Source organism: Mya arenaria, chromosome 17, assembly GCF_026914265.1.
Source record: "Mya arenaria isolate MELC-2E11 chromosome 17, ASM2691426v1".
Classification (NCBI taxonomy): Eukaryota; Metazoa; Mollusca; class Bivalvia; order Myida; family Myidae; genus Mya; species Mya arenaria.
The window spans coordinates 26798314-26825972 of NC_069138.1; the positions used below are offsets into that span (position 1 = coordinate 26798314).

At 35.4% G+C, this 27659-nt stretch overlaps 1 protein-coding gene across 5 annotated transcripts; it reads right to left on the reverse strand.

Moving 5' to 3' along the window:
- LOC128223801 (kinesin-related protein 4-like) lies at window positions 1-27193 on the reverse strand. 5 transcript variants are annotated; one of them, XM_052933210.1, is made up of 12 exons: window positions 27177-27193; window positions 24646-24723; window positions 20585-22846; window positions 19994-20107; window positions 19279-19357; window positions 18769-18895; window positions 15150-15275; window positions 13517-13604; window positions 12427-12823; window positions 11634-11654; window positions 10573-10590; window positions 1-5451 (listed from the first exon to the last, which is right to left on the reverse strand). In XM_052933210.1, exons 1-12 carry the CDS (start codon window positions 27177-27179, stop codon window positions 2756-2758), a joined length of 6009 nt encoding a protein of 2002 aa, XP_052789170.1. In that variant the 5' UTR covers window positions 27180-27193; the 3' UTR covers window positions 1-2755. The 5 variants fall into 5 exon arrangements, with proteins under 5 accessions (XP_052789170.1, XP_052789173.1, XP_052789171.1 ...); XM_052933213.1 differs by lacking the exon at window positions 11634-11654 and having other exon boundaries at window positions 12463-12823; XM_052933211.1 differs by lacking the exon at window positions 11634-11654.
- Window positions 27194-27659: the final 466 nt, after the last annotated feature.

Consider the following 27659-nt stretch of genomic DNA (forward strand, 5'->3'; position numbering starts at 1 on the left):
TTTATGTTTTATTACATGATAGTTATATAAATGCCACAATTTCTCCCTGATTAAAAGAAAGCAATAATAAAAAACAAACAGAGAAGAGACCCTCATAATTACTAAAGGCGTACAAAAATAATATGTTTGTTTCCGGTTTAATGCCCCTCCAAAAATAGGGAAGGTAGGTCAGAAATTCTATTTATAAGTCAAATTGTGTCTTTTCTTTCTGTTACCAATAAATATAAACTATATGCTTAGGAACATCTATACAATCGATATAAGCATCACTGGTATTTTTAAAGCCCAAACCACTTCATTTTGTACTTTTAAAAGAAAAATTCCAACAAATGACAAGAAAAAAATTTCAAGGCAATAAAATGGTTTACAGTCCAGGCCAAACACTAGGGTATGTCAGGAAACCGGAAACAAACTTTTGTTTTTTATGCCTAAAATACCTGTACCTACAAAATTTTGAACACCATTAAAATTTGTAATATAGTACAACAGCTCTAACTTTTTTCAACAGCTATTCCTTACAACAATACCCTCTTATAAATTCAGTAATTTAAACTCAATTATTCAAGAGCACCACATGCAGTTGCCAACACTCCATCTGTTGTTTTTCTGTCAGAAAGGGGAATAACCCAACAAATATAAAAGCCAGAGTTATGGACAGTGCTTTACATGCCCTTAATGTCTCTGGCAGCAAGTTTACTAAGTTTCATCTGAAAATGTTCAACACTTTCAACAAGGTTTAGGTCTTGCACACAAACGACACCAAGACTATCATATTAACACAATACCTTGACGAGCTCATCAAATATGTACCATCTGTTATGCATGTTAAAAACATGGCACAAATAATAATAAATATCTACAAGTAAAACTATTTACAATTTTGAGCATACGGTAAGAAGTTATTTACATATAAAGACAACTATAAAAAATAAATAACTACGGATATTCATGATCGATAAAAATGTCATAATTTGCAGGGTTGTTTTCTTTAAATTGAGGGATATATGCACTCCAATATTCTGTGTCCATATAGGTATGTTTTGTTCCAGACAAATATTACACACATGTTCCCATACCAATACTTTTGAAATTTTACAACTGTTTCAAATACACGTTCATAACTACAATAGTATTTACAATAATGAAAGAAATTGAGTGGTTTCAAGAAAAAAATAAAAGAAAATATTTTCCCATGGACAATCAGCAAAATACCGAGATCTCGCCACACTACAAAACAAAGAAAGGAATATGCCTAAAACGTTAATGAAGAGATTGACCAGATCAAAGAACAACCTGATACAGATTGACATTAAATTCATGTAATACCCAATGTATGCCAACCAAAGATTCGCAGACTGTAATGTCCACTTTATCTTTGCTGTTTTTCTGTTGATGTGACATAAGATTATATATTAGCTATAACAAGGAAGATTCTAATGTCGATCAATTCTAGGAAAATGCCCTCGAGATGTATACAGAATTGGCCAATTGTTCAGAACAGTTTAACATCATCGTTGTCAAAATCATTACCGCTCTGGAAGTTTAATGCGTATACTTGTGATCTGCTGTATTTCTAACAAGATTTGAGACCACTGTTTCAGCTTTACGTGTTTAAATAGTTTAATATGTGAGCACACCATCATACAGTAATGGTCTAAAAGTTAACAACATCGTTGATTCCATTGTTAACTTTAACAAAGTTCTCAACAATCAGTCCAATGTCAGCTTCAAATGTATTTTAATTCAGTATGTGTAGAATGTAAAAATGTAAAAGCATTCCACATTGTTGACACCTGGTTTGCACATAAAAGTTCAAGAAATTGTTCAGAGCCAAGGGCCCGCTTCAGTAACGATGAACTTTAGCAGTTAAAAATGTTAACAGGAGAAGTCGTACCAATACAAACTTGTACCGATACAAAGTCGTACAAGATTTGGAAAGTCGGCCCAGATATGTTATATCCCAGAAGTATCCTGTATGCAGGTAAAGGGTGAACAGCAGATAGTTTTTTCTGCAGATTTATTGATAACTTGCAATATAAGTGTTCTTAATTGGGCCTTAATTCAGAAATAATGAAATAAATACATGAATTCAATATGATATTCATCAATATGATATTTACTAACAAATATCAAAATACTGAATCATGTAAAGATTATAGAACATTGAAGTTTTACTAAATAACGCATATAAGGGACGACTTCTCTGAATTATGGTTGACTTCTAAGTGGTACGAGCTCAAAGTGGTGCGACTTCTCTGAAATCTTAAAAATGAACACATTTTCGGCAATAAAAAATCAACCTAGTTGCCATTTGAGACCAGAGGTTTAAATATATCCTTCAATAAAATAGGCCCTACACACCATTCAAGGAATTGGACCCACTAATAAGCTCATTTTCTGATGACTCCATTTACCATGTTTAATTTCATCACCCAATACAGTTTTTGTACACTTTGAAAGATTTCTCATCGCTGATAACTAATGTGTACAATAAATGGCCAAAAGTACAATATACATAATGCTTTTACAGTTTGCATATTAACTTTCATTTCTCTTTATATCAACTAAAATCTGATAAAAAATATTTTACAATCTTTGAAGGATGAAATTTTTTTTTTATATTTTAGGTTGTTTTTTTTCACTTTCTTTTTCTTAACACAAAACTCTTCAAAAATAATGCAAAGATAACATGGATTCACCAGGCATGCATAATTCACATATTTGTGGGTCCAACCTCTTGATTTGACAAAAATGATCACTCTGAATCTGACAAAACAATTACAGGGCCTGTTGAGTCTGGCTCTTGGTAGCTCTCAATTAATCCGGCATTTTCATCATCAGACCAAAGCTGTTCGCTTTTACAAATCTTCGGAGTAAAAGAAGGCTTTAAAATCTTGGGACCAGAGGCTCTTCCCTCCTTCCTGTCCTGAGTGGTTACAAGTTTATCATTTTTTTCATTGTTTGCCGGAATATTCAGTTTAACCATCCGAACCTGACTGTCATCACTTACAGTACTGGAAATTTCTTCTTCACTGTCATGTTTTTTCTCAGATTTTTCCTCAGCATCAATAATGTTAGGTTTAATGGGTTTTCTTTCTTTGTCTAATTGGATATCTACTTCAGTCAGTTCTCTAGTTATATTGCACTTGTCTTGTTTGTTCCCCTTGTTCACAGAATTGTTTTTGGATTTATCAACAGTGATGTTATTCTGAACCGAATCTTGCATCTCTTTGACATTTGGACTGAAATTTTCAACATCATTTTCATCTGAACTAGTTATATCATTAAATATATCAGAAACACTTTCTAAACTGTAAGAATTGCACTGCTGAATACAAGTCTCAGAAATCTCTACAGCACATTTGTTTCCAACAGTTTCATTGGATGAGGGAGGTTCGGAATTTTTGGATTTTACAGAAAACTGTGCACCGTAATTTCCTTCTATTTTCTCAATCTTAACATCAAGCAATCCTGAGATTTTATCTGATTTTCCCTGATTCTTTGCTTTTATATCATCCTCATTTGGTTCAATAATGATAACATCACTGTCTGAACGCTTCAATTGTCTCTGTTGCTTATGAGAGCTCTTTTTACTACAAGCATTATCAATCACAATGAGATCGGCCGAATCAGCGTGTGTATGAGATTTTTTCTTCCGCGGATCTTCAATGCCACGATGTTTAGTCTCTTTAAATCCCTTACTAAATGAACCTGTGCCACTACCACTTTTTACAGTTCTGACTTTCAATATCTGAACCTGGGTTGGATGGAATGTCGAGGGAATTATGGTTTTGGATTCTGTTGAAAGACATTTTTGTGATTTAAATTGTGGAAGATTTGACCGCCGTCCTTCAGGGTGATGTTGTTTGACATAGCGTTGCAAAGGAGGAGAAATGTCTGTGGTTTGTTTCTTAATATTGCCTGATTGATTTTGCAAACCTTTTTCTGTCAACGTCTTCTTCAACTTGTTTAAATTGTTCAACTTTGTCACCAGCTCCTGGAAGTTCCCTCCCAGCATTGACTGGGAAACTCTCTTTGAAGGTTCTATGTTTTTCTTTTCATGGGGATAAGTGGGTGTGACAATTGTTGTGTTCCATGAGAATTTTGGTGAACAAGCATTTTTAGGCGGAGATACTTTTGAAGTGCCCTTAGTTGGCGAACCAGAGCTGGCAGTTGATCCAGGAGATGTCTGCAACTTTTCACCTCTTGCTTTTTCGCTTGAGCCGGTTTTGAATGATTGTGTAGGTGAGGTTTTTACAGGTGCATGCGAACTCCTTGTTAAATTTGTTTCAGCCTGTGAACACATAAACGACTGAAATGGCATGATAGGGGAGGTTTTTATTTGTTGATTGTTTACATTTAATGCTTTATTTGAGGTATTTATTTTGGGAGATACATTAATGTGAGCATTTCCTGATAAAGATGACTTCATGTTAGCTGATATTGAACTGTCAAAGACAATTACATCATCATCATCATCATCTGATTGAATATCAATAACATCTTCACCAAGCTCTTCACCTAAACCTTTAATATAACCCTGAGGCTGATCTTCATCATTTATGCCTGAGAATTTTACTTCTTTTGTCCCTCTTGTTTGTTCATGCAAATGGTCTGTTTGTTCCTCTTTCTGGACTTTTTCAGAATAACTCCCCCCTTCTTCACTATTCTTCTGTTGGTCAGACGGTTTCATTCCACCCTTCTCTGAACTGATATCAGTCCTCATCTCTTCATCGTCGTCTTCATCATCATCACTTAATATGGTCACCATGATAGTGTGAACTCTACTATGAGCCAGCTTGACCACCTGATCCTTCGTCTTCACTTTACCTTTCTCAGCTGACCTATGCTCTGTTGTTCCCTTCTTATTCTCAGGTGTTGAAACCTGTTTACATGCATCAATCTTAGTTGTTTTCTCAACTCCACTTTTTCTTTCCGGCGTTAAACACTCTATATCACTCTTAGCTTTTTCAACTTTACTTTCATCAGAATTTTCAATGTCCATTGTTGCTGAAGAATTGAGTTTTGCTTCAGTTTCAAAAGCATTTTCTGGATTCTTATCTCCTCTGACTGCGCTATCTACCGTTTCATCTCCTCTGACTAAGCAATTTTCTACTCCATCTTCACTGACCATGCTATTTTCCATACCCTCCGTCTCCATTGTTTCTTCATCAATCATTTCACAATCAACATCTTCACTAAGAATCACCACAGGGGAAGAATCACTCTTTCCAAGTGTGTCTTCTGTATGCGGTTTCTCTTCATCATTCAGGTTTATCGCATCGCTTAGTTTTTGTTTCTTCTGTTCTATATTATCAGCTACTGTGTCACTTGAGACATCTTTCCTCTTCAGTCCAAGAACTTCGTTGAATGGAATCTCCTTACATTGTTCATCAGCTAGTGAGGTGCCGGGGCTCATGAAGCGTTTTCTTTCCCCACTTTCAACGTTTTCTGAAAATACAGGAAACATGGTTAACACATTATTTATTTGAGACAGAACAACGTTTGCAAATATTACTAAACTGAAAATATGCCTTAATTACTTTTTACAAAAATCTAAATATTAAAGGACAGAAAGAGATAATCGTTGAAACTGACATAATATTTACACTAAAATAAATGTTTTGTTCTATAACAGGCAGTTTAAATTCTGTAAACTATCGTAAAAATAAACTGAAAAAAAACCACCAACTAAAATTAAGTTTCCAATAATTTGCTGTTTTTAAAAATAGACCCCACAATCAAACCAAACAGAAACAGGTCATACAATAACTCTGTGTACAAAACTGAATAATAAATGTGAGGAGAGAGCAAACAATGAAACAGAGGAAAGGAACTCTGACATTTCCACTGTAACAATTTACGTACCCAGGTACTGTAAATGCTAGTAAAAAAAGGAACCTGAACACTTTTACTTTAACATATTGTACATCTAAGTCATAAAAAAAAAATCGGACACTTTCACTGCAACATACTCTGACATTTTCACTGTAACAATTTACATACCCAGGTACTGTAGATGTTAGTCAAAAAAGGAACCCGAGCACTTTTACTTTAACATATTGTACATGTAAGTCATAAAAATAATAAAAATCGGACACTTTCACTGCAACATACTGTTGAATCATAAAGGAACTCGGACACTTTCACTGCAACATACTGAACATTTGAGTCATAAAGGAACTCACTTCAACATACTGTACATGTAAGTCATTGAGGAACTTGTACACTTTTACTGCAACATACTGTACATGTAAGTCATTGAGGAACTTGTACACTTTTACTGCAACATACTGTACATGTAAGTCATTGAGGAACTTGTACACTTTTACTGCAACATACTGTACATGTAAGTCATTGAGGAACTTGTACACTTTTACTGCAACATACTGTACATGTAAGTCATTGAGGAACTTGTACACTTTTACTGCAACATACTGTACATGTAAGTCATTGAGGAACTTGTACACTTTTACTGCAACATACTGTACATGTAAGTCATTGAGGAACTTGTACACTTTTACTGCAACATACTGTACATGTAAGTCATTGAGGAACTAGGACACTTTTACTGCAACATACTGTACATGTAAGTCATTGAGGAACTCGGACACTTTTACTGCAACATACTGTACATGTAAGTCATTGAGGAACTCGGACACTTTTACTGCAACATACTGTACATGTAAGTCATTAAGGAACTCAGACACTTTTACTACAACATACTGTACATGTAAGTCATTAAGAAACTTAGACGATATAATAATTACTGCATCAGAGCTTTTTCAAAATGCTTCCCCAACTTCAGGAAATGTTTAAAAAAAGAATAGTCATTATCTCAAATTTGAATTTTGAATGAAAATAAATATAATTCTGAATTTATAAAATGTTTACATTTACAGCTATCTTCCAGTTAAAAACAAAAGACTACATGTTCCTTTCAGAAAAATGTTAGTCTAATACAAATAACACTGTTACACTGTAACTCAAAATGTTATTCAAAAAAGTATTATCTACCACTATTAATTGACTGTTACCATGGTTTCCATGTTTTTTTTATTCATATCAATTTCTTAAAAAGAAATGTTAAATGTTACAGACTACTTATTGCTGTGTCAATTCCCCATAGATATACTTAAGTTTCTATTTCAACTCCCTTTTTTCATCTGAACTAAATATGTAAATTTGGCATGGACGGGTAGAAATTATGCACCGGGTACCAGGTTCTTATATACCCTAATATAAATTTCATGCAGCATAATAAACATGACATAGTATATGCACTGTTCTATCTATTGTTTAAAGCAGAATGAAGTTGCCATTTTGTAACAAATACAGCTTGAATTTATTTTCATTGTTTTTGCAAAATGAAAAGCAAATTGAAGTTTTTATGAAAAAGAAAGGCCTTTTAATTTGTTTTATCAAGCAGCAGGCAACAGAGATGATGTAAAACCACCTATTCAGTACCAAAGGTTAGAGAGTATTGTTCACAGGGTACTTAAATTGTACCCTTGTCTGCAGGTACCCGGATCCCTTACATGCCATGAAAGTAAACCACATAATATACCGTAAATGTCCAGTTAAATATGTGCCATGTGCTCGTATTTTAGAAAACCCTGTGTGCTTAAAAAGAACCATTTTTTGGCTCATTTAGCAAACTTTTAAAAATGCTCGTAATGAAATGAATAGTCTGGTTTAGAGTTAACAAGAGGCACATCAGTGCCTGTGCTCCACTGGCCAAAAGGTTCAAGCAAAGACCACCTAACGAACATTTTCGTCAAGTTTCATAGAAATACAATCATCAATTTTTGAGGAGAAGTTATTTAAAAAAAAAATTTACTTTAATAGCTCTGGCTGCCATGTTGTGCAGTGGACCGAAATGATTTGGGCAATTTGAGTAAAGGAGCACCAAACAAACATTTCTGTCAAGTTTTATCGAAAAAAGGTCATCGGTTTCGACGACAAGTCGTATAAAGTTTTTTTTATTTTTTAGCTCTGGCAGCCATGGTGTGCAGTGGACTGGAACCATTTAACAAATTTTGGTTAATGACCACCCAAGGAACATTTCTGTCAAGTTTCATCAAAATCTGATCATCGGTTAACATTTAATCTGAATAGATTATGAAGCAAATATCTAACCTGAACAAGAACTGACGAGATAGAATCGACTTGGTGTTTCACTTACACTTTTCGGCCATTTAAGTTACTAAAAATATCTGTTTCATAAACTTTCAGAATGTCACTTAAACGAAAATTAATGTTCAGTCTATATATACTTTCCTATGTATAAATGCAAGGTTTTTAAATTGATCTTTTTGTGAGAACTTTATGCTTATATGTTTACTCATAACTTTTTATTGTTTAAAAATTATTTAAAGATGCTATACGTGAAAAATTAAGACATTATTTTTTTTCTATTAAAGGGAGGTAATTCAGTAGTAAAATGTAATCAAAGCTATTAAAGCATGGCATTTCTTTTCTAACCATGTTGATATTATTACAGTCTATTCAAGCAAGATGCCTTTTGTTTTTACATAGTACCCATAGGTTCTGAAAAACAAGGAGCACTATTCCCAACAGAAGGATGTCACTCCCTATCACTGCATGAGCATCATAATAAAGAAATGTTTACTCAAACTGCAAGCTGCTCAATTGAAATAGGTATTTACCTCAAGCATACAGTTTTATAATGTGGCAAAATAGTCAGACTACTAGATTGTCATTCTGACTAGTAAAATATGCCATTATGCTAGTCCAACTGGCTAGTAGGTTAAAATGTTTTTCGTGAAGACTGCGGACGAGAAGTCCTTAAAGGTTTTTCTATTTTTAACTCTCGCAGCCATGTTGTGCAGCGGACCGGAACCATTTGGGCAATTTTGGTTAAAGGGCATCCCGATGAACATTTATGTAAAGTTTCATCAAAATCTGATAATCGGTTTCTGAGAAGATGTAGTTTAACGTTTTTTTCTATTCTTAGCTCTGGTGCCCATGTTGTGCAGCAGACCAGAACTGTTTGGGCTATTTTGGTTAAGGACTACCCAAGTAACATTTCTGTCAAGTTTCATTGCAATACGATCATCGGTTTCTGAGGAGAAGTCGTTTAAAGGTTTTTCTATTTTTACCTCTGGGGGCCATCTTGTGCAGTGGACCGAAACCATTGAAGCAAATTTGATAAAGGACCATCCAAGGAACATTTCTGTTAAGTTTCATCAAAATCTGATCATCGGTTTCTGAGAATATGTTCTTTAAAGGTTTTTCTATTTTTTTGCCCTGGCAGCCATGTTGTGCAGCGGACCGGAACCATTTGAGCAATTTTGGTTAAGGACCACCCAAGGAACAATTCTGTCAAGTTTCATCAAAATCTGCCAATCCGTTTCAGAGGAGATGTCGTTTAAAGATTTTGCTATTTTTAGCTGTGGCGGCCATATTGTGCAATGGACCAGAACCATTTGAGCAATTTTAATAAAGGACCACCCAAGGAACATTACTGTCAAGTTTCATCAAAATCTGCCGAACCGTTTCAGAGGAGATGTCGTTTAAAGATTTTGCTATTTTTAGCTCTGGCGGCCATATTGTGCAATGGACCGGAACCATTTGAGCAATTTTGGTAAAGGACCACCAAAGGAACATTCCTGTGAAGTTTTGTCAAAATCCGCTTATCAGTTTCAGAGAAGATGTCGTTTAAAGTAAAAGTTTACGCACGCACGCACGCACGCACGCACGCACGCACTCACGACGGAAAATCTGTGACGACATAAGCTCCATGGCCTTCGGCCAGTGGAGCTAAAAATATGAATTATCAACTACGCTTGTCACATTTAGGTTGTAGGCATAGTCAAAAGCCTGTGAATGACCATCAGTATCTGCTGCATTTTAGCTGTATACACCCTCTGGTGTGTCAATCAATAAAATGGTCCACTGTAAATGGCTTCATTTATATGAATACACTAAGAATATACATTATGGTGTATAACACATGATGCTTCACATCAGAACAAATTGATTCTTCTTTTTTTTGAGCTTAGAGTTAATCAGTTAATTCATGTCTGAATTGGAAAATAGACCCACAAAAATACCCTCGGCTTCTATATTATGGCATGCACATTTTAATAGGACATTCACAGAATGTAAAGAAATTTTGAAGGTAAACCAGAAAAAATATATGAAGCTAACAAAGGTGAAATAGTGTAAGGAAATATAACAACATGGTCGAAACAAGAGTCACGTTCAGCAAACGCTCATCTATTTTTTTCAGTTGAAAAAGGGGCTTACTTCAACATTTATTAGAGCCAGATTTAAGGGACTTTTTGTACATGAGCTAATTGTCACTGGCAACATTGTGTTCCAAGTTATATTTAAATATCGTTAACAGTGTTAAGTGTCTAGTTTCAAGTGTTTTCATGCCTCCGACGACGCAGACAACGACACCACCTCCACTTTTTTCTTTGAAAGAAAAGCTACAAAAAATCCAAAAGAAGTTCTGGCAACAGAAGAGTTGTTAACACACTAAGTTAAGACTAAAATATAGAAAAAAAACAACTCAGAAGTAAAACTTGAATACAAGATCCAAACCTGAACTCTTGTTGGTTTCTGTGAGTATAAAATAGAGTAGAAGAGTTTCATTTTTTGACAATTATTATATTATATTCACAGCCATTTTCTTACCTGATCAACTTAATTAGCGGACATAGGTTATTATTAAAAGTAACGATTAAGGCTACACATTGCACAATTAGGTTACTGTTCGTTAGTAGGTATTTTACAAGTGATATGTAAGGTATGCAATATCCAGATAGATGTATACATAAAACATAGAAAGTAATGTTTTCAAAAAACTGATACCATAATAATTTATCATGCGGGAAAACTTTTAAGATAGACGATACTTAAATGCAGTTGATTGGGAATCATTGTACAGTATTATTTTTTTTACATTCAAAATGTCATTTTCTTCACAAGTTTTGAAATACAGTAAATAATATATAATATGCTTTCAAAACAATGATCCATAAGTAGAAATTTAATGATTCCCGAACATATGCGGATGACCAAAAATTACAGTAAAATTAAAGAGAACCAAAGATGTAGTTACTGTGAAGTCAATAGTTTTTAATTCTTTCTTTTCTCAAATATTTAAATGGAATTTTTCATCTTATGTGATTTTTTATTTAACTCAACATTTCATGTTCGTAACACAACAAATTCTAGTCTGGATAGTATGCTTATTTTAATAAAGCTGTGCTCTGTCAAAATTAAAAAGCTATCACAATGAATACAATGCTTCTAATAACATGTAACTAAGGTAACAGGTAACAGTTATATAGGAGAAAAGTGTTGCAAAAGTCAACGCACGTCTGTTGTTTAGTTTAAAATGGGACATGACTCAGCAATTATTAAAGTAAGAATTATGGACCATGCTACACATGAGCATATCATCTCTGTAAACGAGTGTACAAAGTTTCATTAGAATATCTTGTACTGTGTTTAAGTAATGGCCAAGTTTTTGCATGTTGTTCCCAACGATACCAAGGCTATCGTGACAATACCGCGACTTTTTTCCTTTGAAAAAAAAGACGAGCTAAATAAAAATAAAAGTTAGGGGTTTGACAAATAAATGGATTAATCTAGGTAACCTGGCTTGTAGGACGTGAGATCTGTCAGCAAGAATGAGCAACATTAAACATGAGAATTTTTTGGCGGTACATATTTTTAACCACTGCCTTAGCAACTAATATGATTATTACATGCAGCAAATAGCATGTTGTGTGACTTTTGTCACTGTTATTTTTAGAATCGAAGTGTTAAACTTTAGCAACATGTATAGTTAACAAAAAATATAAAAATGACTGTTCATCCATGTCACTTCATCTAAACATCATGTCATACCAAATTTTATGGTAGACAGTATGCACTATGCAGTTATAATGGATTTGAAATCAACTGTTTCAGTTTCATTTTCCCTGTGTACTGCACATACAGTATTAAAAGATTTAACCCATTTTTAAAAGAATACTCCTGCATAATATCTATCCTAGCCCATTATATACAGTTAAATATGTTACTTATTTTTTAATGAATAGCAAGCAATGATGAAATCTCCACCCCCAAAAACATTTTTAATATTCATTTTAGGAGATTGCCAAAATTAAAAAACAGGGGTACAAATACTATTTTTTCAAAATTCTGTAAGTATAAAACCAGAGTGGCAGAGTTTATTGATTAGCACTTTCAGGTAATTTAAGTGCTCTTACGGATTTCTTTCAATAAGAAATTTAACAATTGCACCATTTTACAAAGCATTCGTGCCCAAAAAAGGAAAGTGACATGCATGAACAAACTTTTATGCCCTACTTTTAACACAGTTAAGATAATCTCAGATCTCTTTAACTGTAAGCCTACAGGCCAAGTAAGGGCAATAATATTCACCTATTTCTATACAAGGACTACAGCCCAGCATGTTACCAGAGCCCACGATAATCTCCCCTGACTCCCGGGAAGCATCGCTCGAGCTTGTCTGCCACCCTGCAAATGCTGGAGACTTTGAGGAACCAGAGTCATTAATCTCCCCTGTGTAAGCTGCACCGCCTCCAAACTTTCTCCCATCCTTGTTAAATCCGCTAATATTGTTCTCGCTGGAATGTTTTCCTTCATGCCTGTTAGTTTCAAGAACATTGTCAACAGCCTCATCAAACTCATCAAGGTCATCTACCCCAGCAAGAGGGTCCTCATCAGCTTCATCAGCGTTGTCTTCATCATCATCCTCTCCTTCATTGTCTGTTTTATCTCCAACTTCGTACTGCAGGGAAGCATACTTCTCAACAACCTGTAAAGAGAATCATTAAGGTTTCAGCTTATTGCAGAATAAGAAGGCTTTATCATTAACTAATATATTTTAGCTCGATTTTGACGAAAGCTGATCACTCTCCAGTCAGTTTCCTTGGCAGAAACCAGAACAGTGTCCTTTTTTGAGAGGCTATGAGAAAAAAAACCCTAGTGGGGATCAAATCCACGACCTCTTGGGTGAGAGGGGGACATCTATATGTATACCACTAACTAAACCACTCTCTTCCTAGTCAGCAGAAAACACATCATAATCTAAGTCAGTTGGAACATTTGTGTATATTCTACATGCTTGCTCGCTTTGCCTTTCTTGATAATTAAGACAATGTTAGCCACCTCATGTCATTTCGGGCCTTCAGTTATAAATTTGCTTTTTTTATTTTATTAGGTTTTTTAATTAAAGGACATTTCAGAAAGTTATACTGTAAAACTCATGATGAAATCAAATAAATTACGTAAGATACATGTTTACAAGTGGGACCATGTATTGCGCATTTTAAATACTAAATTTGTCATCATGCACATGATGTTACTACTAAGGTAAATTATTGAAATGACTGCAAGATAAATTATCAATAAATTGCGGCTTATGACTTAAATAAAAAAAAATCTGTGATATTCTTCTGACTTAAGTCATTACACCTGTGATACGTTACAATTTAACATTAACATCTACCTGGTCCATTTTAGACTTTGCTTCCTTCTTGTTGTGGTCCAACTTCTTCTTGAGGTCGGTATCGATCAGTGCAGGGTCATCGTACACACTGAAATGAAATAGAACTAGAGAATGCTTTTTTTAAAAAGCCCTTGTCTCCCCCGTTGTGTTGTTGTAGCTGAGAAATAATCAATGCCAGACTTGAAATTTGTAATCTTATGACTGGAGACAATCAACAGTGATTTTGAAGTTTGGCCTATTCATCCATATTCCAATCCATTGTGATCTTATAATCTATATATGGGTCATCTAATAAACATGACCAGCTTGCCAGTAAGAAGTCGTGGGCCCAAGCTTTCTACAGTTATTGGGCAGAAACAAAGCCCTATAGACTGAATAATGGACGGACTGACCTACAGGAAACAAAATGTCTCCCTATGAATGGGGACATAATAACACATATTGATAATATTTCACTGATGAATTTCTATTTATCACAGGAAAGCATACATAATTATAAATAAAAGAACATCTTTATTCAATTTCATGTACTCGTTGAATAAAATTGTATATTATATGACGGCTCGTGACAGATCCTACATAATTAAGGAGAGACGTTCATACCACCACATACAATGTAACAGTCCTTGTAATCAGCATCAAATTTTATTTGTGTTAAGCATGCTTAGTAACAAGTTGACCTTAAAAACACATACAAGTTTGTGCCCATTATCGAATATATATCAACAGGAAACAGCTATTAAAAATGTGTATGAGGGATATTTTCATTTTTGCATAACTCGCATTCCACCAAGTTTTGCAACAAAAATAACAACAACAACAAAATATGCATTTTGCGCAGTGCAAAACTTCAAAATTCAATATCAGTAAATGTGCAAAGTGCGGTTTAACAAACAAAACACTAATTGGGGAATAGTGTTTTTGTAATTACCAGGCGTAGCGTAGATGCAGGAAACTGTTCAAATTTTTCTATTTTAAATAATTAGTGATGAATTTCAGTACCTTTCACAAACCAAAGCTAAAAACAGCTATAAATAAATAATCATGACATGTACATGAATATTTCTATGACAAATTCATCACTTGTAGAGCCTATTCAAAAAAAAATGAAATGTGCCATTTTGTCTTTTTCTTAAATATTTTTTGTTAATTAAAGAATACATCAATTTTAACTGCAACGATACTCAAATTTTTACATATTTTATTTTCCATTGAAATTTATCTATACTCATTGAAGATTCATGTACCATCAAAAGAGTGTAGAAAATTTGAAGGCTGTCAGGCTAGCAAGGAAAGTGAAAATTATTTTTGTTTAATTGTCAAAAGAGCTCAGTCACTGGCATGGAGACTGACTATATTGTTTTTTGGAAACCCAGACTCTTTGGTTGACCACACCTTGCAACAGTATAAATAAATATGATAAAATAATCCATAGACAAAATAACTCATTTTTTGTGCTTAAGTTCAAATTTGTGTCATTAACTGGATTAAATCTGCACTACATGTAGACTGATTGGGCTAATGACTTGCTATTATTACTTGCCAGAATCAAATAATACTAGCGTGGTGGTTTATACTAGTGGGTGACGTCAAAGACTAATGTAAGTCTAGCACTAGCCAGTCATTTTAATACCTGAATGCGTTGACCTCTGACCCCTGGAAGTGAAAGTTGGAGATGAAGTCCTTCTGTCGTCGTTTCTGCAGCTGATTTCCAACGTCAGTGAATGCCTCCCGTGCCAGGTCATCTATGTCACGTAACCTTGAACAGGAAAAGCAAGGGAGTTAATAAGGCAAATGAGGTATCCTAAGCATGTAATGCAAACTACCCACATAGCAGCCAAAAACCTACTTCCGTTTAATGAAATTTTGAAATATACTAGCGGCCAAAAAAATACTGTATCTGTCAATGATTAATACAGTTGAACCCTGTTGGCTGTAAGTTCCTGGGACCGACAAAATGCATTAAACCTCAAGGAACTTGAGCCAAGCCAGAACGATTACATTCAGTATTAAGAAATCGGTCCTTAAGCCAATGGTAAAATTGAGCTGAGCGAGTTTGAACAATCTGGGTTCAAATGTACATTTTTAGAATTTCATCCTAAAGATAGCCACATTTTAAAGAAACTAACCTTCTGTATAAAACTTCCATTGATATGCCAAAGTGAAGAAAATATATAAACTAAACAAGAGCTGTCACAGTATGTGACGAATGCCCCCGAATGTGACATTGACCTATGAACAAGGTCAGTAAATGAAAAGTTAAAGATCAAACAAATACATATGGCAAGTTATTTTAAATTGCCCCTGAGCATAAAAATACCACCCATACTTGACAACCTACATTCTTATGTCCTTATATTCAGCATTTCATTGTGAATAAACACCAAGTGTATCTTTCACCTTAGAGGTAGGGACATGGGTCTTGCACATGACACATCGTCTTGGTATGTCGAACACATGTGGCAAGTAATTTTAAAATCTGTCCATACAAGAAAAAAGTTAAAGCCCGGACATAACAACCAATACTAGATGTATCCTTATATGCAGCACTCCATTGTGCATAAACACCTAAGTGTGACCTTGACCTAAGAGGTAGGGACACGGGTCTTGCACCCGATATATCATCTTGGTATGCCGAACACATATGGCAAGTTATTTTAAAATCTGTCCATACAAGGGAAAGTTACAGCCCGGACACGACAATCTATACTCTATGTCGTTATATGCAGCATTCCATTGTGAATAAACACTAAGTGAGACCTTGACCTAAGAAATAGGGACACGGATCTTGCACGCGACATGTCGTCTTGGTATGCCGAACACATGTGGCAAGTTATTTTAAAATCTGTCCATACAAGGGAAAGTTACAGCCCGGAACGACAACATATACTCTATGTCCTTATTATTATATGCAGCATGCCATTGTGAATAAACACCAAGTGTGACCTTGACCTAAGAGGTAGGGACATGGGTCTTGCATGCGACACGTCGTCATGGTATGCAGAACACATGTGGCAAGTTACTTTAAAATCTGTCCATACAAGGGAAAGTTACAGCCCGGACACGACAATCTATACTCTATGTCGTTATATGCAGCATTCCATTGTGAATAAACACTAAGTGAGACCTTGACCTAAGAAATAGGGACACGGATCTTGCACGCGACATGTCGTCTTGGTATGCCGAACACATGTGGCAAGTTATTTTAAAATCTGTCCATACAAGGGAAAGTTACAGCCCAGACAGGACAACCTATACTCTATGTCCTTATATGCAGCATGCCATTGTAAATAAACACTAAGTGTGACCTTGACCTAAGAGGTAGGGACATGGGTCTTGCATGCAACATGTTGTCATGGTATGCCGAACACATGTGACAAGTTATTTTAAAATCTGTCCATACAAGAAAAAGTTACAGCACGGACACAACAACCTATACTCTATGTCCTTAACACCTAAGTGTGACCTTGACCTTAGAGGTAGGGACACGGTTCTTGCACGTGACACGTCATCTTGGTGTGCCGAACACATGTGGCAAGTTATTTTAAAATCTGTCCATACAAGGGAAAGTTACAGCCCGGACACGACAACATATACTCTATGTCCTTATTATTATATGCAGCATGCCATTGTGAATAAACACCAAGTGTGACCTTGACCTAAGAGGTAGGGACATGGGTCTTGCATGAGACACGTCGTCATGGTATGCAGAACACATGTGGCAAGTTACTTTAAAATCTGTCTATACAAGGGAAAGTTACAGCCCGGACACGACAACCTATACTCTATGTCCTTATATGCAGCATTCCATTGTGAATAAACACCTAAGTGTGAACTTGACCTTAGAGGTAGGGACACGGTTCTTGCACGCGACACATCGTCTTGGTATGCCGAACACATGTGGCAAGTTATTTTAAAATCTGTCAATAATATTCGGAGTTATTGAGTCAGACGTCCGGACGGTGCGATTTTAATATGCCCACCTTTGGAGGCATAAAAATAAAACATCTAAAGGCACATACTATCACTCCTCACAATGCTTCAGACCAATCTTAAGTCCACAGAGTTTGTGAAAGGCATCCTTACCTAAGGTTAAGCCTCTTGGCCTTGTTGACCCAATCTAAGGTCTACTGAGTTTGTGAAAGGCATCCTTACCTAACGTTAAGCCTCTTGGCCTTGTTAACCCAATCTAAGGTCTACTGAGTTTGTGAAAGGCATCCTTACCTAACGTTAAGCCTCTTGGCCTTGTTGACCCAATCTAAGGTCTACTGAGTTTGTGAAAGGCATCCTTACCTAACGTTAAGCTTCTTGGCCTTGTTGACCCAATCTAAGGTCTACTGAGTTTGTGAAAGGCATCCTTACCTAACGTTAAGCCTCTTGGCCTTGTTAACCCAATCTAAGGTCTACTGAGTTTGTGAAAGGCATCCTTACCTAACGTTAAGCCTCTTGGCCTTGTTGACCCAATCTAAGGTCTACCGAGTTTGTGAAAGGCATCCTTACCTAACGTTAAGCCTCTTGGCCTTGTTGACCCAATCTAAGGTCTACTGAGTTTGTGAAAGGCATCCTTACCTAACGTTAAGCCTCTTGGCCTTGTTGACCCAATCTAAGGTCTACTGAGTTTGTGAAAGGCATCCTTACCTAACGTTAAGCCTCTTGGCCTTGTTGACCCAATCTAAGGTCTACTGAGTTTGTGAAAGGCATCCTTACCTAACGTTAAGCCTCTTGGCCTTGTTGACCCAATCTAAGGTCTACTGAGTTCGTGAAAGGCATCCTTACCTAACGTTAAGCCTCTTGGCCTTGTTGACCCAATCTAAGGTCTACCGAGTTCGTGAAAGGCATCCTTACCTAAGGTTAAGCCTCTTGGCCTTGTTGACCCAATCTAAGGTCTACCGAGTTTGTGAAAGGCATCCTTACCTAAGGTTAAGTCTCTTGGCCTTGGTGACCCAATCTAAGGTCTACCGAGTTCGTGAAAGGCATCCTTACCTAAGGTTCAGTCTCTTGACCTTGTTGACCCAATCTAAGGTCTAACGAGTTCGTGAAAGGCATCCTTACCTAAGGTTAAGTCTCTTGACCCTGTTGACCCAATCTAAGGTGTTCGTAAAAGGCATCCTTACCTAAGCTTAAGCCTTTTGACCTTGTTGACCCAATCTAAGGTCCACTGTGTTCGTAAAAGGCATCCTTACCTAAGCTTAAGTCTCTTGACCTTGTTGACCCAATCTAAGGTCCACTGTGTTCGTGAAAGGCATCCTTACCTAAGGTTAAGCCTCTTGGCCTTGTTGACCTTCACAATAAGCCCCCTGATATCATGGTAGTCAGGAAACACCTTCTTCTTGTTTATGAACCGCTCGATTTTACGATTCACTGCCTCATATCGGGTACCTGAAACATGAAATATGTTATAAGCACCTGGATAATAATAATAATAATCAGGCATTTGATGATTAACTTTCAGATGAAAATTGCAATGAGAACTGCTTGCCTATTGGTAATTGACCAATCTCAAAAAATATTTCATTTATTTGTCATTTGTTTTTTAAACAGTCTGATAAGCTAAGACTCTTGGAGCCACTTTAATCAAAGGATCTTAGTTTTATATTCAATAATCTTAAGTCATAAGTATTTGAAATAATGACTTAATGTCATTTCACACAAATATGTTAAAAAATAATATGACACTAAGCCTTTTTCAATTTACGACTTAGATTAAGTAAGAAACAAGGCTCTGACAAGCAGTAACTTAATCATTTTTAACAAGCACTCACCTTGGTATCTGAAATACTTTTCTGTGGGTCTTCCTGTATAGCTCTCTGCCTTGTGGAGCTCACATAGCTTCTGGTACACCTGGAAAATGTTCACTTGGGGTTGAAATTCATCTTTGTAATAATGTGGTCATTTATCATCAAAATTTATGTCCAATCATACAGAATTGTGACAATGTTTTTACATTTTTTTAAGATCTTCAAAAATGTCTGTTTTGCAGATAACAATTGCAATTATTGTATGCAATAAACATAAGTAACATAACCCTTACAATCACACACATGTATCTTTAGGTCAGTGTTATGTATCTCACTGTGACAGAATTTCTCTGGAGTTTATCCCCCTGGGAGGATGTAGTCAGATATGTCACCATCTAGATCTTCAGTCACAATTATCTCATTCATCTTGACATTTATTTCACTCATTGTGACATTTATCTCACTCACCATGACATTTATCTCATTCACCATGACATTTATCTCACCATGACATTTATTTTACTGACCATGGCATTTATCTCACTCGCCATGTTATGTATTTCACACACCTTAACATGTATCCTTACCTCGATATTTTTATCACCTTGACATTTATCTCACTCACCATGACATTTATCTCACTCACCATGACATTCATCTTACTCAACATGACATTTTTCTCAATCACCTTCACATTTACCCCACCTTGTTAATGATCCCACCTTGACATTTATCTCACCTTGACAAACTTCCTCTGGAGTTTATCCTCCAGAATATAGTCAGATATGTCACTGTCCAAATCCTCAAGGTCCAGCTCCCGGGAACGCACCTTCTCTATCTGGTCACGGATTTGCTGAAATAGCCAAGAGTCACTAATTATGTATTAACAACTCCTCTAGGTTTTTTCTGGGGCCTTGGGAATCAAGTCATATCTTCAAATTTTGATAAAATTAGCACATAAAATCCTAACAAAAGTATTTCATCAAGAAGTTAGGGATTATTTCAACATTTGGGAGGAACTGCTGCTTTTACTTCGTAAATTTTCAGACATTTTCAGAGGGGAAGACACAATCATCTTGTGTATGGTCTTTTGCTATAAAAATAGAATGAAAAAACCCAGCTGTTAACACTTATATAACTTTGAACAAAATACTACAATCTGCCAATGCCTTAATACTTATTTCTACTAATTACATGTACATGAGTTTTGTGACTTGTTTGCCTTTTGTTAGGCCGCAGTTTACGACTTTCAGGGACAAAAAAGAAAACAATTTCTGACCTAGGCCGAGACAGTAGTTTAAAAAAACAAAAACAGACTAAACATACTAACCTCCAATAAAGCTTCCAGCCTTCGGATCTGCTTGGTTGACCCCTTTTTAGGCCCCTCCTCAGTTGTTTCTGTACTGGTACCCGGACGGGGGGATTTTGTCTTATCTGTATCACTCCTCTCTTCTTTCTTCTTGTGTAATGCATCAGGACTGTTATGCTTATCACTTGAATGTTTTACATGTTTCTTACTCTGATCACTACTGGAATGCTTTGAAAATAATGGAGATTTTGTTTTTCCTTTGTGTACTGATGTATCAGGCTCATTCGCAATTTCACCAGCAACTTCGTCCATTTTTACATCATCTTCATTTATAAACTTCTTGTTATAACCATCACTTGTGTCAAGAGTTATTAATTTAGCTCTTTTCTTCTCAGCAGGCTTTTCTATTTTGTTTTTCAACTCTGTTAAAACATGAGAATAGACCTCATCACTCTTCTTGTGTGTATCATCTATATCCTTCTTGTCGTCGTCTGCGCATTCTTGTTTCTGATTTACACAATCTGTTTCAGATGTTACAACTCTTTCATCATTTTTGTCTAAATCTGAGGCTTTCGCTCTCTTCTCTGAATAATCATCCAGTTCATTTGTATAATCATCAAAATCAGCAGTATCTAAATCTTTGTTCATGTCTATATCAGAGTGTTCAAATTTCACTGGAATCTTTTCCACCATAATGAAAGGATCATCATCAATATTAAACTTATCTTTCAAGAAGTCATCTTCCTTCTTCTGTATCTTCTTCTTCAAATCTTCCACACACATGATTTCATCATCACTCGATTCATTTTCAGTTAATATTATAAAATCGTTTTGTTTTGGAGATTTCTTCGGACTTTTATCTTTTCTTGGACTAGATTTCTTTTTTCGCTTAGGAGTGTAGTTTTCATTATCTTTCCTGAATTCTAAAGACATTCCATAACTTCTTCGTGGACTTTTAAGGTTGATTTTTTTCTCATCATTCTTTACAGGTGTAAACAACAGAACATTCTTCTTCTTCCCAACACTAACTTTGTACTTTTTTTTACATTTTTCTCTAAACTTTTTAGCCTTTTTCGCATAATCAGGATCACTATCATCAGAAGAAGTGTCATCATATTTCAAACTCTTTTTCGCAGTCTTATCTGCATTTCCATCAGTTTCTTGGTCTTCTATATGATCATCAGAATCAAGAATTGCAATTTCATCATTTAATTCTTGTTTATTTGTACAGGTCATTTCATTTTTTTCCTTATCCTCTGAATTCTTTTCAACAATAATGTCTCCATCGACATCAGACAAGATTTCAATTGAACAGTCCATAACATCTTGTTTTGGTTCTTGGCTGGGTTTTTTATTTGTAAATTCACCTGTTTTTTTAGGTGGAGTATTGTCTATTATATAAACACTTTCCTGGCTTTCATTAACTACATCCTGACTAGTCTTGATATGATCTTGTTCATCTTTACTAGTTTCCATTTCAATTTCATTTTCCCCACTATCATTATGTTTGGTGATAGCTTGACTTTTTGTGTCTTCATCTGAGATGTCAAGATCTTTTCCAGAATCAAGATCCCTATCGTTTTGTTTGTGTGTTGTCTTCACAGAAGACAGAACTTCAACACAGTCAATTTTGTCTTTCTCACTGTCATCCAAAGGCTGACCAGACTCTATTGTGTCAAGATATTCACTTTCACCCTCGTCTGCTTGTTCATGTGGTTCCTGAGATTTAGTTTTTAATGATGGTAAGGATGGTTCAAAGTCTGCATCATAAAATGCCTTTTCAGTGGTTCCACTTATGTCTTGTTCATTACCTTCTAGCTCTGATTCTTCAATTACATCATTATTGTCTTCATCTTTGTTAGCAATGTCATCTTTCTCATTTTCTTTCACATAAGATTCTTGATCATCTTCACTATCAGATTGAAAACATACCCTTTGTCTTTTTGAACACTGCTTTGAAGAAGAGTCACTATCACTTTCAGCTCTTTTTTTCCTCTTGCTATCTGAATTAAGTTCATTGGTTTCTTCTGTCTGGCTTTCATCAGAGTCACTAAACTCACTTGTTCTTTCAACTTTCTCTTTTTTATCTTTAAGGATTGCTAGAAAGTCCCTGAGATGCACAAAAAACCTTGCACCGTCAACCCTTAGTTGGGATTTGGTATTTTCTATAAGATCCAAAAACTCCTGAGATTCTTTGTAGCTTGTATCGGCTTCTCCATAACGTTTTGCAATCAACTTCAAAATTCCAGGATTGGAGGAATTACTTCTGCAGAACTCCAGGAACTGAAATAGATTTATGTACCAAAAATTTTAGGTACATGTATCATCCAATAATCAGTGTCAGTTGGTGAGAGGAACTAATGCTTAAGGTGTCATCCTCTCACACAAGAGGTTGTGAGTTTAAGCCCCACTAGGGGTACATTCTCTAACAATATCTAAAATGACCAGTGATTTTTGGGGAATTATTTTCAACGCCTGTTTTTTTTAGCTTGGGAAAATTACAGAATCATGCCTAAATAGCAAATATGTTAGCAAGTATACATGTTTTTATTTTTTCATGCATACATATGCTGTTAAATAGCTAGTCTTATCAAGATTTGGTTTATCTTTTTAATTGCTTTTATGTCATTCACAGGATCAATATTCAATAAATTGGGAAATTATTATGAACTTTTGGGGAAAATGAACATATTTTCGCTAAGGGAAACAGCCTTTAGAAGGCAGTAATTTGCATTACAAAAAATCACTGATGACACAATAACCGATCCTACCAAGGAAACAGTCTCATCAGTAATTCTGATCAGGTAACAGCTGTTTTCACAATCAAACTGAAAAAAATGTCATGTCCCAGCTTAACAACTAACGGCTGGCCTATATCACAGGCCTTAGTCTACTTGGAAACATGGTTTTCCTCAACCCAATTGTAATAAATGTCCATAATAATCATTCTGTAGTGATTTGTCTTGGCATTTTGCCCCTGGTGTGGCACTGTTCTGCTGGAAAAACTGTAGATTATTGATGTTGAATAGGGTTTAAGCCAAATTTTGAAAAGGGCAATTCCTTATGGGGCTTGCCGCTACATTAAGGAGACAGAACCAAGGGTGAAGGAGCACATTGTTTTGGTCTATGAAGGACTTGAATGTATTATGATATAAATTTGACAGGAATGTCAGAAATGGGTTTTATTGAAGTAGTTTTAGGTTTCAACTGTCAGACATTAAGTCTGAATGTATTTAAAGTAATTAATAAAGAAAAAAAATATAATAGGTTTAAGCATTCAATTCTTAGAAGGCAGAAGGGTAGTATGCATGCTGCTCTCCATGGGGGCAGAGGGGAAGCTACCAATTTAGGGCCAGGTGCAGCACCCTCCTATAAGTATAACTCTCAGGCTAAAACCATATGACCTTATAGGGGTACAGGCCGTTTTTACAAAATAATGAAAAAAAACAACAACTAAAAATACATTTTAAACCAGTAACAGTTTAATTGGGAATCGGGGGAGGGTTATATACATTAATTTTAGAAGTCCTATGCATACTAACAGATGTCAGGGTAAGGTAGTTGAAGATGACATGCTAGATGTGCCAGGGTGTCCTTGTAAGAAAATACAAAGCCCTGTCAAGGCCTTTGTCAGACCTGAATGGAACATTACATCAGCAGTGTTTTTTTCTTGGTGTAATGTACATCCTTCCTAATCATTAAGTTAATGCTGTTTCCTGATGCGAAGAGTGTCAGATTTCCTAAAAAAATCATAATTTGCCAATTTGTAATGCATAATTCAGTGAATAAATTAAAAACATTCAACATCTTGAAAAATACACGAGACCTGTACATTCCCTGCAATACAGTAAAATTTATGCCTAAAAAGGTCAAAACATGTATATTTGCGAATATATTGGCTGTTTGGCATGTGCATTTTCCCAAAGTCTGACATTTTTCCCCATTTGGAAGGCAGAGGCAGTGAACATTTTGCATGTGTATGTTTTTACATTTAAGACTTACATGTAGCAAAGAAATGTCCTCATGTATTGTTTAAGTACATCAGCATTATTCACTAATGAAAAAGGATTTTCTATAAAAACCTGTTGGAATTTCTCCTCCATGTGCGTCATTGTCTCCATTGTGGGGCCATAGGAATTATCAATGTTACTTCTGCTCATCTGAAAATAAAAATTTAACCAAATGTTGAAAAATGCCATGTTCTTAGCATGCTTGTAAACATAAATTTGTGTTCAGATGTGTCAAACAGGCCTTTTTCTGCCCAGTTTGGGAAAAAGACCCTAGACATTTTTCGGAAAATTTAAGTCTCGAAATACTAGTATGTCATTTTGAGAAAAAAATCACTTTACATATAAACGATTGGGAAAAATTACAGTTAAAAGAACAAGCTTTTGTCTCCTGCAAATGAAGAAATTTTTAAAATACTATGTTTCTTTCCCATTTCAAAAGACCTGAAATGGCTGAAATATCAATTTATGTGAGTATAATTATCTATTGCAATAAAACATGTCAGTTAATATTGCATACTGATCTCTGTGATAAAAAACAGTGATTTCTGAATTCAATAATCCCAAAAACTTTACATCACACAATTATGATGAATTCAATAATCCCAAAAACTTTACATCACACAATTATGATGTTGATAGAACATTACAGGTAAAAAGACTTTCATAAAAAAAAAAATTAAAAAAACACTTTTTTACTTTTAATTTAGTTAGATTTTTTTCTCCAGATTGGGAAAATATCATACATGTATATTTTGCTAGGGTAATGGGTCCGAGTGTCGGACCCTTGGGAACTTTAGAAAAGGCCTGAAAACTTAGTTGCACTTGTGAAAGTTTTCAGATGCTATTGTCACCGTATTCACACTAATCTAAATTTCAAATGCCCTGATGTTTATTATTGGTGATTAAAAATAGCTAGTGCCGTTTAGGAGAATTTTCCACACGAAAACAAGGCAAGAATCCCTTCGAACATGCCGTGTGAATTTTGAACTCGTGCTTAACACAAGGCACTTTCAAGCGTGATTTTCTGAAAATCTTCAAATAGTATACATTACAAATCACATTTAAACAAACACTTTGCGCAATGATAACATTTTAAACTAAATTCAGTTTTGTTTTATTACTTTTGACACTTACAAAAACATACAATAACCTTTGCTCTTCCATCAGAAGTGTGAAAAACAAATAGAGCTATTGGTGCAAACTCTTCCTATATATAAAAGGCTTTAAAATATATTTAAGTACCAATTAACTTAAAAATGCTTTAACTAACATGCAATAATCCAGCGACCTAATTATCAAGTGTGGGGGATGAGATTGTTTACCCTCACAATCGGGTGAAAGTCATTCTGTGAGCACAGTACAATTTACAATCTTCCTTTTGTACCAGTGGTACCTGCATGTCGGGGTAAGCCACATCATAGCAATATGCCACCTGCATGCTTTTGGAAGTTGTTCGTGATAGCAGTAGATGAACTTGGTGATACGAGTACCACTGCATTGGCTTGCGGAGTATAACCCCCATGATGCAATCCCTCCAACAAAGGCAAAATAATTTTTGGTAAAATAAGCGGGGTTGGTAGTGTGTACTTTATAGAATATTCAAGTGCATATTATGATTAAATTCTAATGCTGTTAAGATCAAAGGCCTATCTAACAACTTTGTCATGGTAAATATAAGTATAGTACATTCTTGCTTTATTATGCTTGTTGGCCCATGTGTTCAGAAGATTTATTGTCAATCTGATATTTAACAAGCCCTTTCCTGGACCATTTAAAAACCGATGTTTTTTTCATGGAGAAAGGGCTAGTCCACCTTTAGCCACAATAATGCGCGTTTAGGGAACTTTTTTAACAATTGGATATTCATTTTGTTCCCTAAATGCCACAAGTTGACTATTCCATATCAAAGTAAAATAAAACATTAACTGTTACTCCATAATACTTCACTGTTAAATAAAACCACAAAAGTAACACTTTAACTATTTTTGCCAAAACAGTTTTTAATAAAACAAAAATAATTAAGTTAATTTAGATGGACTTCTGTCAATAAAGCATAGCCATTTTGAAACCATCTAACAGGTGCTTGTTATCTTTCCGCTCAATATACTTAGCGCTGGGATCTGTCATTCTTGGCAAGGAAAACAACAAGTGGGGTATGGACGCGTTGAGTCACCATATAAAAAATCTTCAAAGACTCTGAAGCGGCTGTTTATACGCACTAGTCCACCTTAATAGATGATACAGGCTTTTGTCTGTTTTGAGGAGTTTTTTTGTACTTGTCAGACTGTAGACAGGGATACATGTATAAGAAATGTCAAAATGATAATCTAGCAATCTTATGCAATATTTATTTGAGATTGTAACAAACTAAATAGTGTCCACGTTTGAAAGTTATTTGAGTTTTTGGTAGAGAATAATCTACCAACAGGTTGGATTAGCTTGACTGCTGTGCAGACAGTGCATTGTTGTCATAGACAGAGTTAGATATGAGCATATTATCTTATTATCCTGCGAGCATTTATGTATGGATTACTGGTTGTAACGCAAAAACCGTTGAGAGCCTGTTCTTGGACGAGAAATTGCATTTACATATAATCAATTACCATCCCAAAGCACAAATTACAAATTTATTTCTAAAAATGATTATCCGTCTTGTACAAACCTATTTCCGCCTCAAATGAAACACTACACCGTATTGTAGGGAACATAGTCAAATCGTCCAAAACTGGAACGGTCTCAAAGAAAAAACGGTTTGTTTATTTAACTTCTTAGTCGCTGCATAATGAAAATCAAATTATATAATTCTGCACAAGTTCTGTTTTTTTTTCTTTTATTGTAAGTTTCATAATATTAAGATTTAATGACGAAAAGACGTGAGTGGGAAATAATGAGAAGCGACTAAAATAATAAGCTTACTGTCATACTTACAAAATGACTATCTCTCGACTAAACTGCCCATGACAGCTACTTCTAAAATGAAAGCACTGACAGTACTGAACGGCTTGAGCAACGATTTCGTCTATTGAATACTGGTTTGGCCCCGCTGCCGCAAAATCACCCATTCACCCACTCATTCACTCGCTCAA

Bases quoted from the DNA above. Each gene is read 5' to 3' on its own strand.
- LOC128223801 (XM_052933210.1), bottom strand. The intron at 19,358-19,993 runs GTGAGATAAATG...AACATTTTCCAG, and splicing joins TCCAGAGGAAGTTTGTCAAG to GTGTACCAGAAGCTATGTGA. The intron at 18,896-19,278 runs GTGAGTGCTTGT...TTCATGTTTCAG, and splicing joins AAAGTATTTCAGATACCAAG to GTACCCGATATGAGGCAGTG.